The sequence below is a fragment of the Oncorhynchus nerka genome, linkage group LG12, assembly GCF_034236695.1.
Source record: "Oncorhynchus nerka isolate Pitt River linkage group LG12, Oner_Uvic_2.0, whole genome shotgun sequence".
In the NCBI taxonomy this organism is placed as follows: domain Eukaryota; kingdom Metazoa; phylum Chordata; class Actinopteri; order Salmoniformes; family Salmonidae; genus Oncorhynchus; species Oncorhynchus nerka.
In genome coordinates, this window is record NC_088407.1 from 9,869,235 (window position 1) to 9,881,630 (window position 12,396).

At 52.5% G+C, this 12,396-nt stretch overlaps 1 protein-coding gene across 1 annotated transcript in view; it reads left to right on the forward strand.

The window, feature by feature from the left end:
* The window catches only part of exoc6b (exocyst complex component 6B), a 155,781-nt gene extending 152,148 nt beyond the window's left edge, over positions 1-3,633 (forward strand). The window contains exon 21 of the mRNA XM_065026007.1: positions 3,457-3,633. Coding sequence (XP_064882079.1) covers positions 3,457-3,633 — 177 coding nt within the window. The remainder of the gene's footprint in view (positions 1-3,456) is intronic.
* The last annotated feature ends 8,763 nt before the right edge of the window (positions 3,634-12,396 follow it).

The window sequence follows — 12,396 nt, forward strand, 5'->3', positions numbered from 1 at the left end:
CGGGGTGTGTGTGTGTGTTGGGTTGGGAGGCGGGGTGTGTGTGTGTGTTGGGTTGGGAGGCGGGGTGTGTGTGTGTGTGTGTTGGGTTGGGAGGCGGGGTGTGTGTGTTGGGTTGGGAGGCGGGGTGTGTGTGTGTGTTTGGGAGGCGGGGGTGTGTGTGTGTTGGGAGGCGGGGGGGTGGGTGTTGGGAGGTGTGTTGGGTTGGGAGGCGTGGTGGGAGGTGTGGGTGTGTGTGTGGGTTGGGTTGTGGAGGCGAAGGGTGTGTGTGTGTGTGTTGGGTTGGGAGGCGGGTGTGTGTGTGTGTGTTGTGTGTGGGTTGGGAGGCGGGGTGTGTGTGTGTGTGTGTGTGTGTTGGGTTGGGAGGCGGGGGGTGTGTGTGTGTGTGTTGGGTTGGGAGGCGGGGTGTGTGTGTGTTGGGTTGGGAGGCGGGGTGGTCGTCTCAGCTCAGCGGTTCCGAGGGGAAATAGTGATGATGGGCCGCCTGTTTTGGACTGTGTGAACTGGTTGTCCAGTGTGAACTGGTTGTCCCGTGTGTGTGTCTGTGTGTGTGTGTGTGTGTGTCTGCGCTATTCTGTGGTGTGTGTGTTTCTCTACGATGAGTGTGTCGCTTTCCACTGTGTGTGTGTGTGTGTGTGTTGCTGGGAGACTAAGACAGATGGGCTGGTGGCAGGATGAATGAGCTGACACACACACACACACACACACACACACACACACACACACACACGGTGATGAATGAGCTGACAGATAGATGGATGGCCCTTTCTTTTATTGCAACAATTGCTTCTTCGTCTCTTCTTTCTTTCTCTCTCTTCTGTCTCTGTCCCTCCTGTCCCATGATGCACTTGTTCCCCGCTCCACTGAGAGAGCGAAGGGGGATAAAAAGTAAAATAATGTTTTTTTTAAAGGAAAATTCATTAATTCTTCAATGTTTGCTTCCCCCTGTGTCCCTCCTTCTCCTCCCTCTTTTCACAAGGTCTCAGAAGCAGCCATAGTTCCTCTCTCTCTCTCTCTCTCTCGGTCGGTCTTTCTCTCCATCCATATTCATTATCATCAAAGAGGAGATGCCGTGTGTGTGTGTGTGTGTGTGTGTGTGTGTGTGTGTGTGTGTGTGTGTGTGTGTGTGGTGAGAACAGAAGAGAGAGGGATCAGCAAGAAGCCACCACTCTGAGGGAAAGAGAGAGTGGGTTGTCTGTCTGTCTTATATTCTCTATATATACTGAACAAAAAATATAAACGTAACATGACATATTCCATACGCACAAAAAAACGTATTTCTCTCAAATGTGTTTACTTCCCTGTTAGTAAGTGTATTTTTTTTCATCACAAATTTGTTTATATCCCTGTTAGTGAGCATTTGCCAAGATAAACACCCACCTGACAGGTGTGGCATATCAAGATGCTGATTAAACAGCATGATCATTACACAGGTGCACCTTGTGCTGGGGGACAATAAAAGGCCACTCTAAAATGGGGCAGTTCTGTCACACAACACAATGCCACGGTTGTTTTTGAGGGAGCAATTGGCATGCTGACTGCAGCAATGTCCGCCAGAGCTGTTGCCAAAGCATTGAATGTTCATTTCTCTACCATAAGCCTCCTCCAATGACGTTTTAGAGATTTTGGTAGTACGTCCAACCGGCCTCACAACAGCAGAATACATGTAACCACGCCAACCTCCACATCCTGTCAGAAACCTGCTCGGGGAAGCTCATCTTCAAGGAAGCTTGCCCGTCTTCCTCACCAGGGTCTTGACCTGACTGCAGTTTGGCGTCGTAACCGACTCTCCCTCTCTATTCCCCTCATTTCCTCTCTCCTCACCTCCATCCCTCTCTATTCCCCTCATTTCCTCTCTCCTCACCTCCATCCCTCTCTACTCCCCTCATTTCCTCTCTCCTCAACTCCATCCCTCTCTCCTCACCTCATTTCCTCTCTCCTCACCTCCATCCCTCTCTCCTCACCTCATTTCCTCTCCCCTCACCCCCATCCCTCTCTACTCACCTCATTTCCTCACCTCCATCCCTCTCTATTCCCCTCATTTCCTCTCTCCTCACCTCCATCCCTCTCTACTCCCCTCATTTCCTTTCTCCTCCCCTCATTTCCTCTCTCCTCCCCTCATTTCCTCTCTCCTCACCTCATTTCCTCTCTCCTCACCTCATTTCCTCTCTCAAATCAAATCAAATTCCTATTTTTCACATACTCCATGGTTAGCAGATGTTCCTCGAGTGTCTCCGAAATGCTTGTGCTTCTACACCTCATATCCAGTGATAACCAACAAGTAATCTAACTAACAATTCCCAAAACTACTGTCTTATTTCCCTCTCTGTAAGGGGATAAGGGAATATGTACATAAGGATATATGAATGAGTGATGGTACTCCTCAGCATACATCCCTCTCTATTCCCCTACATTTCCTATACATATGAGATGAGTATGTAGACAAAGTAAACTCCATCCCTCTATTAAATGGCTAGTGACATAAGAATCCATCCCTGATCTATACAGTATTTCCTCTCTCCTCATCTCCATGAATACTACTCCCCTCATTTCCTCTCCTTAGTAACATTATATAAGGTAGCATTGTTTAAAGTGGCTAGTGATATATTTACATCATTTCCCATTATTAAAGTGGCTGGAGTTCTCTCCTCAGTGTCCAATCCCAGTCTATTCCCAGCAGCCACTCAATGTTAGTGATGGCTGTTCCTCAGTCTCCATCCTTGAGATAGAAGCTGTTTCTCAGTCTCTCGGTCCCAGCTTTGATGCACCTGTACTCACCTCCATCCTTCTGGATGATAGCGGGGTGAACAGGCAGTCCATCGGGTGGTTGATGTCCTGATGATCTTTATGGCCTTCCTGTAACATCGGGTGGTGTAGGTGTCCTGGAGGGCAGGTAGTTTCCCCGGTGATGCGTCTCTCAGACCTCACTTCCCCTCTGGAGATTTCCTATCTCCTCACGGGCATTTCCTCTCTCTCACCACAGGCTCTCTCAGGCACATTTCCTCTCTCCTCACCACATTTCTGAGTGCTTTTGGTCTCCAGGCCGCTCTCTCAGGGGTTGAGCCCTCTCTACCTCCCCGCCAGGATGCTCTCGATTGTCCATCACTGACAAGCCTTCTTCACTGCGCGGGCTTCACGACGCTCAGTGTGAGTGGACCAATTTCAGTTTGTCTCCTGATGTGTATTCCCCGAGGAACTTAAAACTTCCATCCCTCTATTCCACTACTGATCCATCGACCTGGATAGGGGTGTCTACACCCCTCTTCTGTTCTCTGAAGTCCACAATCATCTCCCCCTTAGTTTTGTTGACGTTGAGTGTGAGGTTATTTTCCTGACTCCACTCCGACTCCCCTCACCTCCTCCCTGTAGGCCCTCCATCCTCGTTGTTGGTAATCTCTCCTCACCACTGTTGTGTCGTCCGCAAACTTGATGATTGACTCCCCTCATTTCCTCTCGCAGTCGTGGGTGAATTCCAGGGAGCTACAGGAGAGGGCTCCTACGCACCAGGTCCCCGTGTTGAGGATGGAGATGTTTTGCTCTCCTCACCACCTGTGGGCCTCCTCACCCTCCAAGTCCAGTCCCCAGTTGCACAGGGCGGGCTCGAGACCCAGGGTCTCGAGCTTGCTCGATCCTTGAGGGTACTATGGTATTATCTCCTCAGCTGTCCATCGATGAACAGCATTTCTCACATAGGTATTCCTTTTGTCCAGGTGGGTTAGGGCAGTGTGCAGTGTGGTTGAGATTGCATCGTCTGTGGACCTATTTGGGCGGTAAGCAAATTGGATGGGTCTAGGGTGTCAGGTAGGGTGGAGGTGATATGGTCCTTGACTAGTCTCTCAAAGCACTTCATGATGACGGAAGTGAGTGCTACGGTGCGGTAGTCTTTAGCTAGTTACCTTAGCTTTTTGGGAACAGGAACAATGGTGGCCCTCTTCATGTGGGAACAGCCTGGTATAGGGATTGATTTGAACACACCGCCATTGAATCTCTCCTCACCTCCATCCATGCTCTATTGCCCCTCATTTCCTCTCTCCTCACTCGGCTGCATGAAGGAGAGACCGCATTTTTATCAGGCCTCAGTGGCACTTTATTGTCCTCAAGCGGGCAAACAAGTCCTTAGTCTGCCTGGGAGCAAGACATCCTGGTCCGTGACTGGGCCATTTCTTCTTGTAGTCCGTGATTGACTGTAGACCCTGCCATGCCTCTTGTGTCTGAGCCATTGAATTGAGATTCCACTTTGTCTCTGTCACTGACGCTAGCACTGTAATAGCCTCTCTCCTCACCTCCATTGTTTATATGGGACATATTACCAGACTGGTCCTGACCTGATTTCTCCTCAGTGGTTCGCGCTTTCAGTTTGACGCGAATGCTGCCATCATGCAGTTTCTGGTTCTGGTTTGGGAATTTTGAGATCCATCCTTTCTATGGGAACTCTCTCTATCTCCATCCTGTCTTATTTCCTCTCCTCTCTCTGATCCTCTCTCGCACACTCCATCAGCTATATTCGGACATTTCCATCTGACGCAACTCCTCACATGTCCATCCTTCTGATGGAAGCAGTCTTCTCACTGGAGTCATTGGTCTGACCATGCGTTGGTCAGACTTTTCAGCGTGGGAGCCTCTTCTGGTTTGGGAAGTTTCTGCATGTAGGCCCTGGTTGGGATCATGCAAATGGAGTTTAGGACGCTTTTTTAGCAAATGAACTCTTATATCCCATCCTCAATCAGTTAGATAACAATGATTCCCAGGTTTCTAGTTCACCCCTTGTTCCAGTCCACGATGTTCTGCTAAAATTTAGGGAGTCTTGTTTTCAGATTAGCTTTGTTCAAAACCTCAGCTACAATGAATGAGCCTCCGGATAAATGGTTTGATTTGCAAGGGATTCAAATCACGTCCATCCTTTTCTCCCTCCATCCATCCTTGTCTGCTTTTCCTTAGATAACAATGATCCATTTTTATTCACATCCTTTGAATTCCCAAGATATGCTCCTCACATTTGATTGTGAGGAGTTTGTTTTCAGAAGGATTTGGAGTTCCCCCCTCATTTCCTTCATCCACCATGTCTTTCCAGTCATGAGGCATCACGCCCCGCCACTCTCTCAGACCAGAAAGATCCCTTGGGGGGGATTTCGTCCGGCGCGATGCGTGGAGAGAATTCTCTTGGAACTGCACCGGGCCCGGATAGCTATTTCCAGTAAGCCACCCTCATTTCACGTGAACAGAGAATTCCTTTGATTTCCTCTGAATGCTTTCCTTGCTCGATTTCCATTCTTCGTTGTCAAGAGACTGGACATTGGCAAGAAGAATCCGGGAGGAGTCTGACCAGAACAGATCGTTTCTTTCTTCGGAGTCGTGGAGAAACCTTGGGTCGCTGATCTTATATTCATCATTCCGTATGTAATGTTTTGTGAAGCAGAACCTCCATTCTCTATGTCCTCTGAAAACATATTCTTGGTCCTCTGATGGTGAGTTGGCGCTGATCTTCATTCAGAGTTCCTCTGACTCTATGTAATGAAACCATGACCTGGGGTGGAGTCTAATGTAAGAAATAACACGTAAAAACAAAAACTTCATAGTTCTCCTCACCTCCAGTCTCATTTCTCAGTCGGCGCCTCCATCCATTCTATTTGTCCTCATTTCCTCTCTCCTCACCTCATTTCCTCTCTCTCACCTCATATCCCTCTCTCCTCATCCCTCATTTCCTCTCTCCTCACCTCATTTCTCTGAAACCCTCCATCCCTGGGGTCTCATGTTCCATCCTCTCTCATTCCCTCCATCTCTCTATTTCTCATTTCCCTCCCCATTTCCTCTCTCCTCACCTCATTTCCTCTCTCCTCACCTCCATCCCTCTCTCCTCCCCTCATTTCCTCTCTCCTCACCTCCATCCCTCTCTATTCCCTCTATCCTCTCTCCTCACCTCCATCCTCTCTATTCCCCATCCTCTCTCTCACTCTCATTTCCTCTCTCCCACATTTCTCCATCTCCTCTCCCTCATTTCCCTCTCTCTCACCTCATCCCTCTCTCTCCCTCATTTCCTCTCTCCTCTCCTCATTTTCCTCTCCTCACCTCCATCCCTCTATTCCCCTCATTCTCCTCTCCTCCATCTTCTCTATTCCCTCATTTCCTCTCTCCTCACCTCCATCCCTCTCTACTCCCCTCATTTCCTTTCTCCTCACCTCATTTCCTCTCTCCTCCCCTCATTTCCTCTCTCCTCCCCTCATTTCCTCTCTCCTCACCACATTTCCTCTCTCCTCACCTCATTTCCTCTCTCCTCACCTCATTTCCTCTCTCCTCACCTCCATCCCTCTCTCCTCACCTCCATCCCTCTCTATTTCCCTCATTTCCTCTCTCCTCACCTCATTTCCTCTCTCCTCACCTCCATCCCTCTATTCCCCTCATTTCCTCTCTCCTCACCTCCATCCCTCTCTATTTCCCTCATTTCCTCTCTCCTCACCTCCATCCCTCTCTCCTCACCTCATTTCCTCTCTCCTCAACTCCATCCTCTCTCCTCAACTCCATCCCTCCTATTTCCCTTTCTTCTCCTCACCTCATTTCCTCTCTCCTCACCTCCCATCCTCTCTATTCCCTCATTTCTCTCTCCCTCACCTCCATCCCTCTCTATTCCTCTCATTTCTCTCTCTCACCTCCATCCCTATTTCCCTCTATTTCTCTCTCTCACCTCCATCCTCTCTATTCCCCTCATTTCCTCTCTCCTCACCTCATCCCTCTCTCTTCTCACCTCATTTCTCTCCTCACCTCCATCCCTCTCTCCTCACCTCATTTCCTCTCTCCTCACCTCCATCCTCTCTCCTCACCTCCATCCCTCTCTATTCCCCTCATTTCCTCTCTCCTCACCTCATTTCCTCTCTCCTCACCTCATTTCCTCTCTCCTCACCTCCATCCCTCTCTATTCCCCTCATTTCCTCTCTCCTCACCTCCATCCCTCTCTCCTCACCTCATTCTCTCTCCTCTCATTTCCTCTCTCCTCACCTCCATCCCTCTCTATTCCCCTCATTTCCTCTCTCCTCACCTCATTTCCTCTCTCCTCACCTCATTTCCTCTCTCCTCACCTCCATCCCTCACTATTCCCCTCATTTCCTTTCTCCTCCCCTCATTTCCTCTCTCCTCACCTCCATCCCTCTCTATTCCCCTCATTTCCTCTCTCCTCACCTCCATCCCTCTCTATTCCTCCTCATTTCCTCTCTCTCACCTTCCATCTCTCTATTCCCTCATTTCCTCTCTCCTCACCTCATCCCTACCTCCATTCCTCTCTATTTCCCTCATTTCCTCTCTATTTCCCTCACCTCATTTCCTCTCCTCACCCCTTATAGAGCCCCCCTTATAGAGGCCCCCAGCTAAAATCCCTCTTTTTCTCTATCCCCCTCTGGAACTGCTTGTTCCTCTTGCCCTCTTCTCTCTTGACCCTCTGTTTCCCTTATTGTTCCTCTTGCCCTCCCCCTCTCCCTCTCCTCTCCTCTTCTCTTGACCCTCTGTTTCCCTTATTGAAGTCTCCTGAAACACCACAGATCAACTTATTCTTCTCCCCCCCTGTCTACCTGAGGGAGGGAGGGAGGGAGGGAGGGAGGGAGGGCCATATCAGATCAGTCCTCAGCGTAAAGAGCTGTGAGGACCTGTCTGCGCTGTCTGACACCTCTACTGTGTGTTAAAGACTGAAGTCAGCATAGCCATTATTACAGAGCAACAGGAGATAGCATTCAGAGAATGTGTGTAGTGTACGGGGAGGATGGTGACACACAGCTCTTTATATCGACCCCTGAGACTCCTCCTCCTCAGAACCCTTTTATGAGCTACCTCTCCTCCTCCTCTATAGTGACCCTACCTCCTAGCCACTCTATATCGATTTTCCTGTGTATGTGTGTGCACAGACACCTCCTCCACTATATCGTCTACCTCCTCCTCTCTATATCGACCCCTACCACCTGCTCCTCTATATCGACCCCTACCCCCTCCTCTATATCGACCCCTCCTCCTCCTCTATATCGACCCCCTACCTCCTCCTCCTCTATCGACCCCCTACCTCCTCCTCCTCTATATCGACCCCTACCTCCTCCTCCTCTATATCGACCCCCTACCTCCTCCTCTATATCGACCCCTACCTCCTCCTCCTCTATATCGACCCCTACCACCTCCTCCTCTATATCGACCCCTACCACCTCCTCCTCTATATCGACCCCTACCACCTCTCCTCTATATCGACCCCTACCATCTCGACCCCTACCACCTCCTCCTCTATCGACCCCTACCACCTCCTCCTCTATATCGACCCCTACCACCTCCTCCTCTATATCGACCCCTACCACCTCCTCCTCCTCTATATCGACCCCTACCTCCTCCTCCTCTATATCGACCCCTACCTCCTCCTCCTCCTCTATATCGACCCCTACCTCCTCCTCCTCTATATCCCCCGACTCCCTATATCGACCCCTGCCTCCTCTCTATATCGACCCCCTATATCCTCCTCTCTATCGACCCCCTACCTCCTCCTCCTCTATATCGACCCTACCACCTCCTCCCTCTATATCGACCCCTACCACCTCCTCCTCTATATCGACCCTACCTCCTCCTCCTCTATATCGACCCCTACCTCCTCCTCCTCTATATCGACCCCTACCACCTCCTCCCTATATCGAACCCTACCTCCTCCTCCCTCTATATCGACCCCTACCTCCTCCTCCTCTATATCGACGCCCTACCTCCTCCACCTCTATATCGACCCCTACCTCCTCCTCCTCTATATCGACCCCTACCACCTCCTCCTCCTCTATATCGACCCCTACCACCTCCTCCTCCTCTATATCGACCCCCTACCTCCTCCTCCTCTATCGACCCCTACCTCCTCCTCCTCTATATCGACGAACCTCCTCCTCCTCTATATCGACTCCTACCTCCTCTCCTCCTATCGACCCCTACCTCCTCCTCCCTCTATCGACCCCCTACCTCCCTCCTCTATATCGACCCCTACCTCCTCCTCCTCTATCGACCCCTACCACCTCGACCCCTACCACCTCCTCCTCTATATCGACCCCTACCACCTCCTCCTCTATATCGATGCCTACCTCCTCCTCCCTATATCGACCCCTACCTCCTCCTCTATATCGACCCCTACCTCCTCCCCTCCTCTATATCGACCCCTACCTCCTCCTCCTCTATATCGACCCCTACCTCCTCCTCCTCTATATCGACCCCTACCTCCTCCTCCTCTATATCGACCCTACCTCCTCCTCCTCTATATCGACCCCCTACCTCCTCCTATATCGACCCCTACCACCTCCTCCTCTATATCGACCCCTACCTCCTCCTCCTCTATATCGACCCCTACCTCCTCCTCCTCTATATCGACCCCTACCACCTGCTCCTCTATATCGACCCCTACCACCTCCTCCTCTATATCGACCCCCTACTCCTCCTCCTCCTCTATATCGACCCCTACCTCCTCCTCCTCCTCTATATCGACCCCTACCTCCTCCTCCTCTATATCGACCCCTACCTCCTCCTCCTCTATATCGACCCCTACCTCCTCCTCCTCTATATCGACCCCTACCACCTCCTCCTCTATATCGACCCCTACCACCTGCTCTCTATCGACCCTACTCCTCCTCCTCCTCTATATCGACCCCTACCACCTCCTCCTCCTCTATATCGACCCCTACCTCCTCCTCCTCTATATCGACCCCTACCACCTCCTCCTCTATATCGACCCCTACCTCCTCCTCCTCTATATCGACCCCTCCTCCTCTCTATATCGACCCCTACCTCCCTCCTGCTCCTCTATATCGACCCCTACCACCTCCTCCTCTATATCGACCCCCTACCACCTCCTCTATATCGACCCCTACCACCCTCCTCCTCTATATCGACCCCTACCACCTCCTCCTCTATATCGACCCCCTCACCTCCTCCTCTATATCGACCCCTACCTCCTCCTCCTCTATATCGACCCCTACCACCTCCTCCTCCTCTATATCGACCCCTACCACCTCCTCCTCTATATCGACCCCTACCTCCTCCCTCCCCCTACCTCCTCCTCCTCCCTATACCCCACCTCCTCCTCCTCTATATCGACCCCCTACCACCTCTATATCGACCCCTACCACCTCCACCTCTATATCGACCCCTACCTCTATATCGACTCCTACCATCTCTGTATCGACGCCTACCTCCTCCTCTATATCGACCCCTACCACCTCCTCCTCTATATCGACCCCTACCTCCTCCTCCTCTATATCGACCCCTACCTCCTCCTCCTCTATATCGACCCCTACCTCCTCCTCCTCTATATCGACCCCTACCACCTCCTCCTCTATATCGACCTACCTCCTCCTCCTCTATATCGACCCCTACCTCCTCCTCCTCTATATCGACGCCTACCTCCTCCACCTCTATATCGACCCCTACCTCCTCCTCCTCTATATCGACCCCTACCACCTCCTCCTCTATATCGACCCCTACCACCTCCTCCTCCTCTATATCGACCCCTACCACCTCCTCCTCCTCTATATCGACCCCTACCACCTCCTCCTCTATATCGACGCCGAACCTCCTCCTCCTCTATATCGACTCCTACCTCCTCCTCCTCTATATCGACCCCTACCTCCTCCTCTATATCGACCCCTACCTCCTCCTCTATATCGACCCCTACCTCCTCCTCCTCTATATCGACCCCTACCACCTCCTCCTATATCGACCCCCTACCACCTCCTCCTCCTCTATATCGACCCCTACCACCTCCTCCTCTATATCGATGCCTACCTCCTCCTCCTCTATATCGACCCCTACCTCCCTCTATATCGACCCCTACCTCCTCCTCCTCTATATCGACCCCTACCACCTCCTCCTCTATATCGACCCCTACCACCTCCTCCTCTATATCGACCCCTACCTCCTCCTCCTCTATATCGACCCCTACCACCTCCTCCTCTATATCGACCCCTACCACCTCCTCCTCTATATCGACCCCTACCACCTCCTCCTCTATATCGACCCCTACCACCTCCTCTATATCGACCCCTACCACCTCCTCCTCTATATCGACCCCTACCACCTCCTCCTCTATATCGACCCCTACCACCACCTCCTCTATATCGACCCCTACCTCCTCCTCCTCTATCGACGCCTACCTCCTCCTCCTCTATATCGACGCCTACGTCCTCATCTATATCGACCCCTACCACCTCCTCCTCTATATCGACCCCTACCACCTTCTCTATATCGACGCCTGCCTACCTCTATATCGACACTGTCCAACCGAGAGATTGAGTGGAATGGGGGGAGGATATGGAGAAGGGGAATCAGTCTTTGGAAGAAGGAGGGAGTTAGAGAGAAGGTAGGTATAGTAAGGAGAGCGAAGGAACAAGGGGAGGGGAGAGGCGATTGGAAGAGAGAAGAGAGAGACCTCTCACCGTCACATTCCTGTGAGGTGCAGTCACAGGAGGTAGTCGAGGGGCACGAGACATACGTGTGTGTGACAAGATGGGTTCAGGCAGAGGACGTTTAAGGGATCAGGGTTCAGGCAGAGGATGTTTAAGGGATCAGGGTTCAGGCAGAGGACAGTTAAGGGATGAGGGTTCAGGCAGAGGATGTTTAAGGGATCAGGGTTCAGGCAGAGGAGGGAGAGAGCGGGAGAGGTGGAGGGAGAGAGCGGGAGAGGTGGAGGGAGAGAGCGGGAGAGGTGGAGGGAGAGAGCGGGAGAGGTGGAGGGAGAGAGCGGGGGAGGTGGAGGGAGAGAGCGGGGAGGTGGAGAGCGGTGGAGGGAGAGAGCGAGGGAGGTGGAGGGGGAGAGCGAGGGGAGGGGGAGAGCGGTGGAGGGGAGGTGGAGGGAGAGAGCGGTGGGGGAGGTGGAGGGAGAGAGCGGTGGAGGGGGAGAGCGGTGGAGGGAGAGAGCGAGGGAGGTGGAGGGAGAGAGGGGAGGTGGAGGGAGCGGTGGAGGGGAGAGCGAGGGAGGTGGAGGAGAGAGTGGGGGAGAGCGAGGGGAGGTGGGGGAGAGGTGGAGGGAGAAGGCTGAGGGAGGTGGGAGGAGAGGGGAGGGAGAGGTGGAGGGGGAGGGAGGGAGGGGGAGAGCGGTGGAGGGAGGCGGTGGAGGAGAGCGGTGGAGGGGAGGTGGAGGTGGGAGAGAGTGGAGGAGCGGTGGAGGAGAGGAGGGAGGTGGAGGGAGAAGCGAGGGGGCAGGAGGGGGAGGTGGAGGGACGGGGAGGTGGGAGCGGGGGAGGTGGAGGGGCGAGCGGGGAGGTGGAGGGGAGCGGGGGGAGGTGGAGGGACTGAGCGTGGGAGGTGGAGGTGGACACTGCGAGGGAGGTGGAGGGGAGAGACGGTGGAGGGGGGACACACCATACACACTGGGACACCATACGACAGGTGGAGGGATACACACTGATACACACT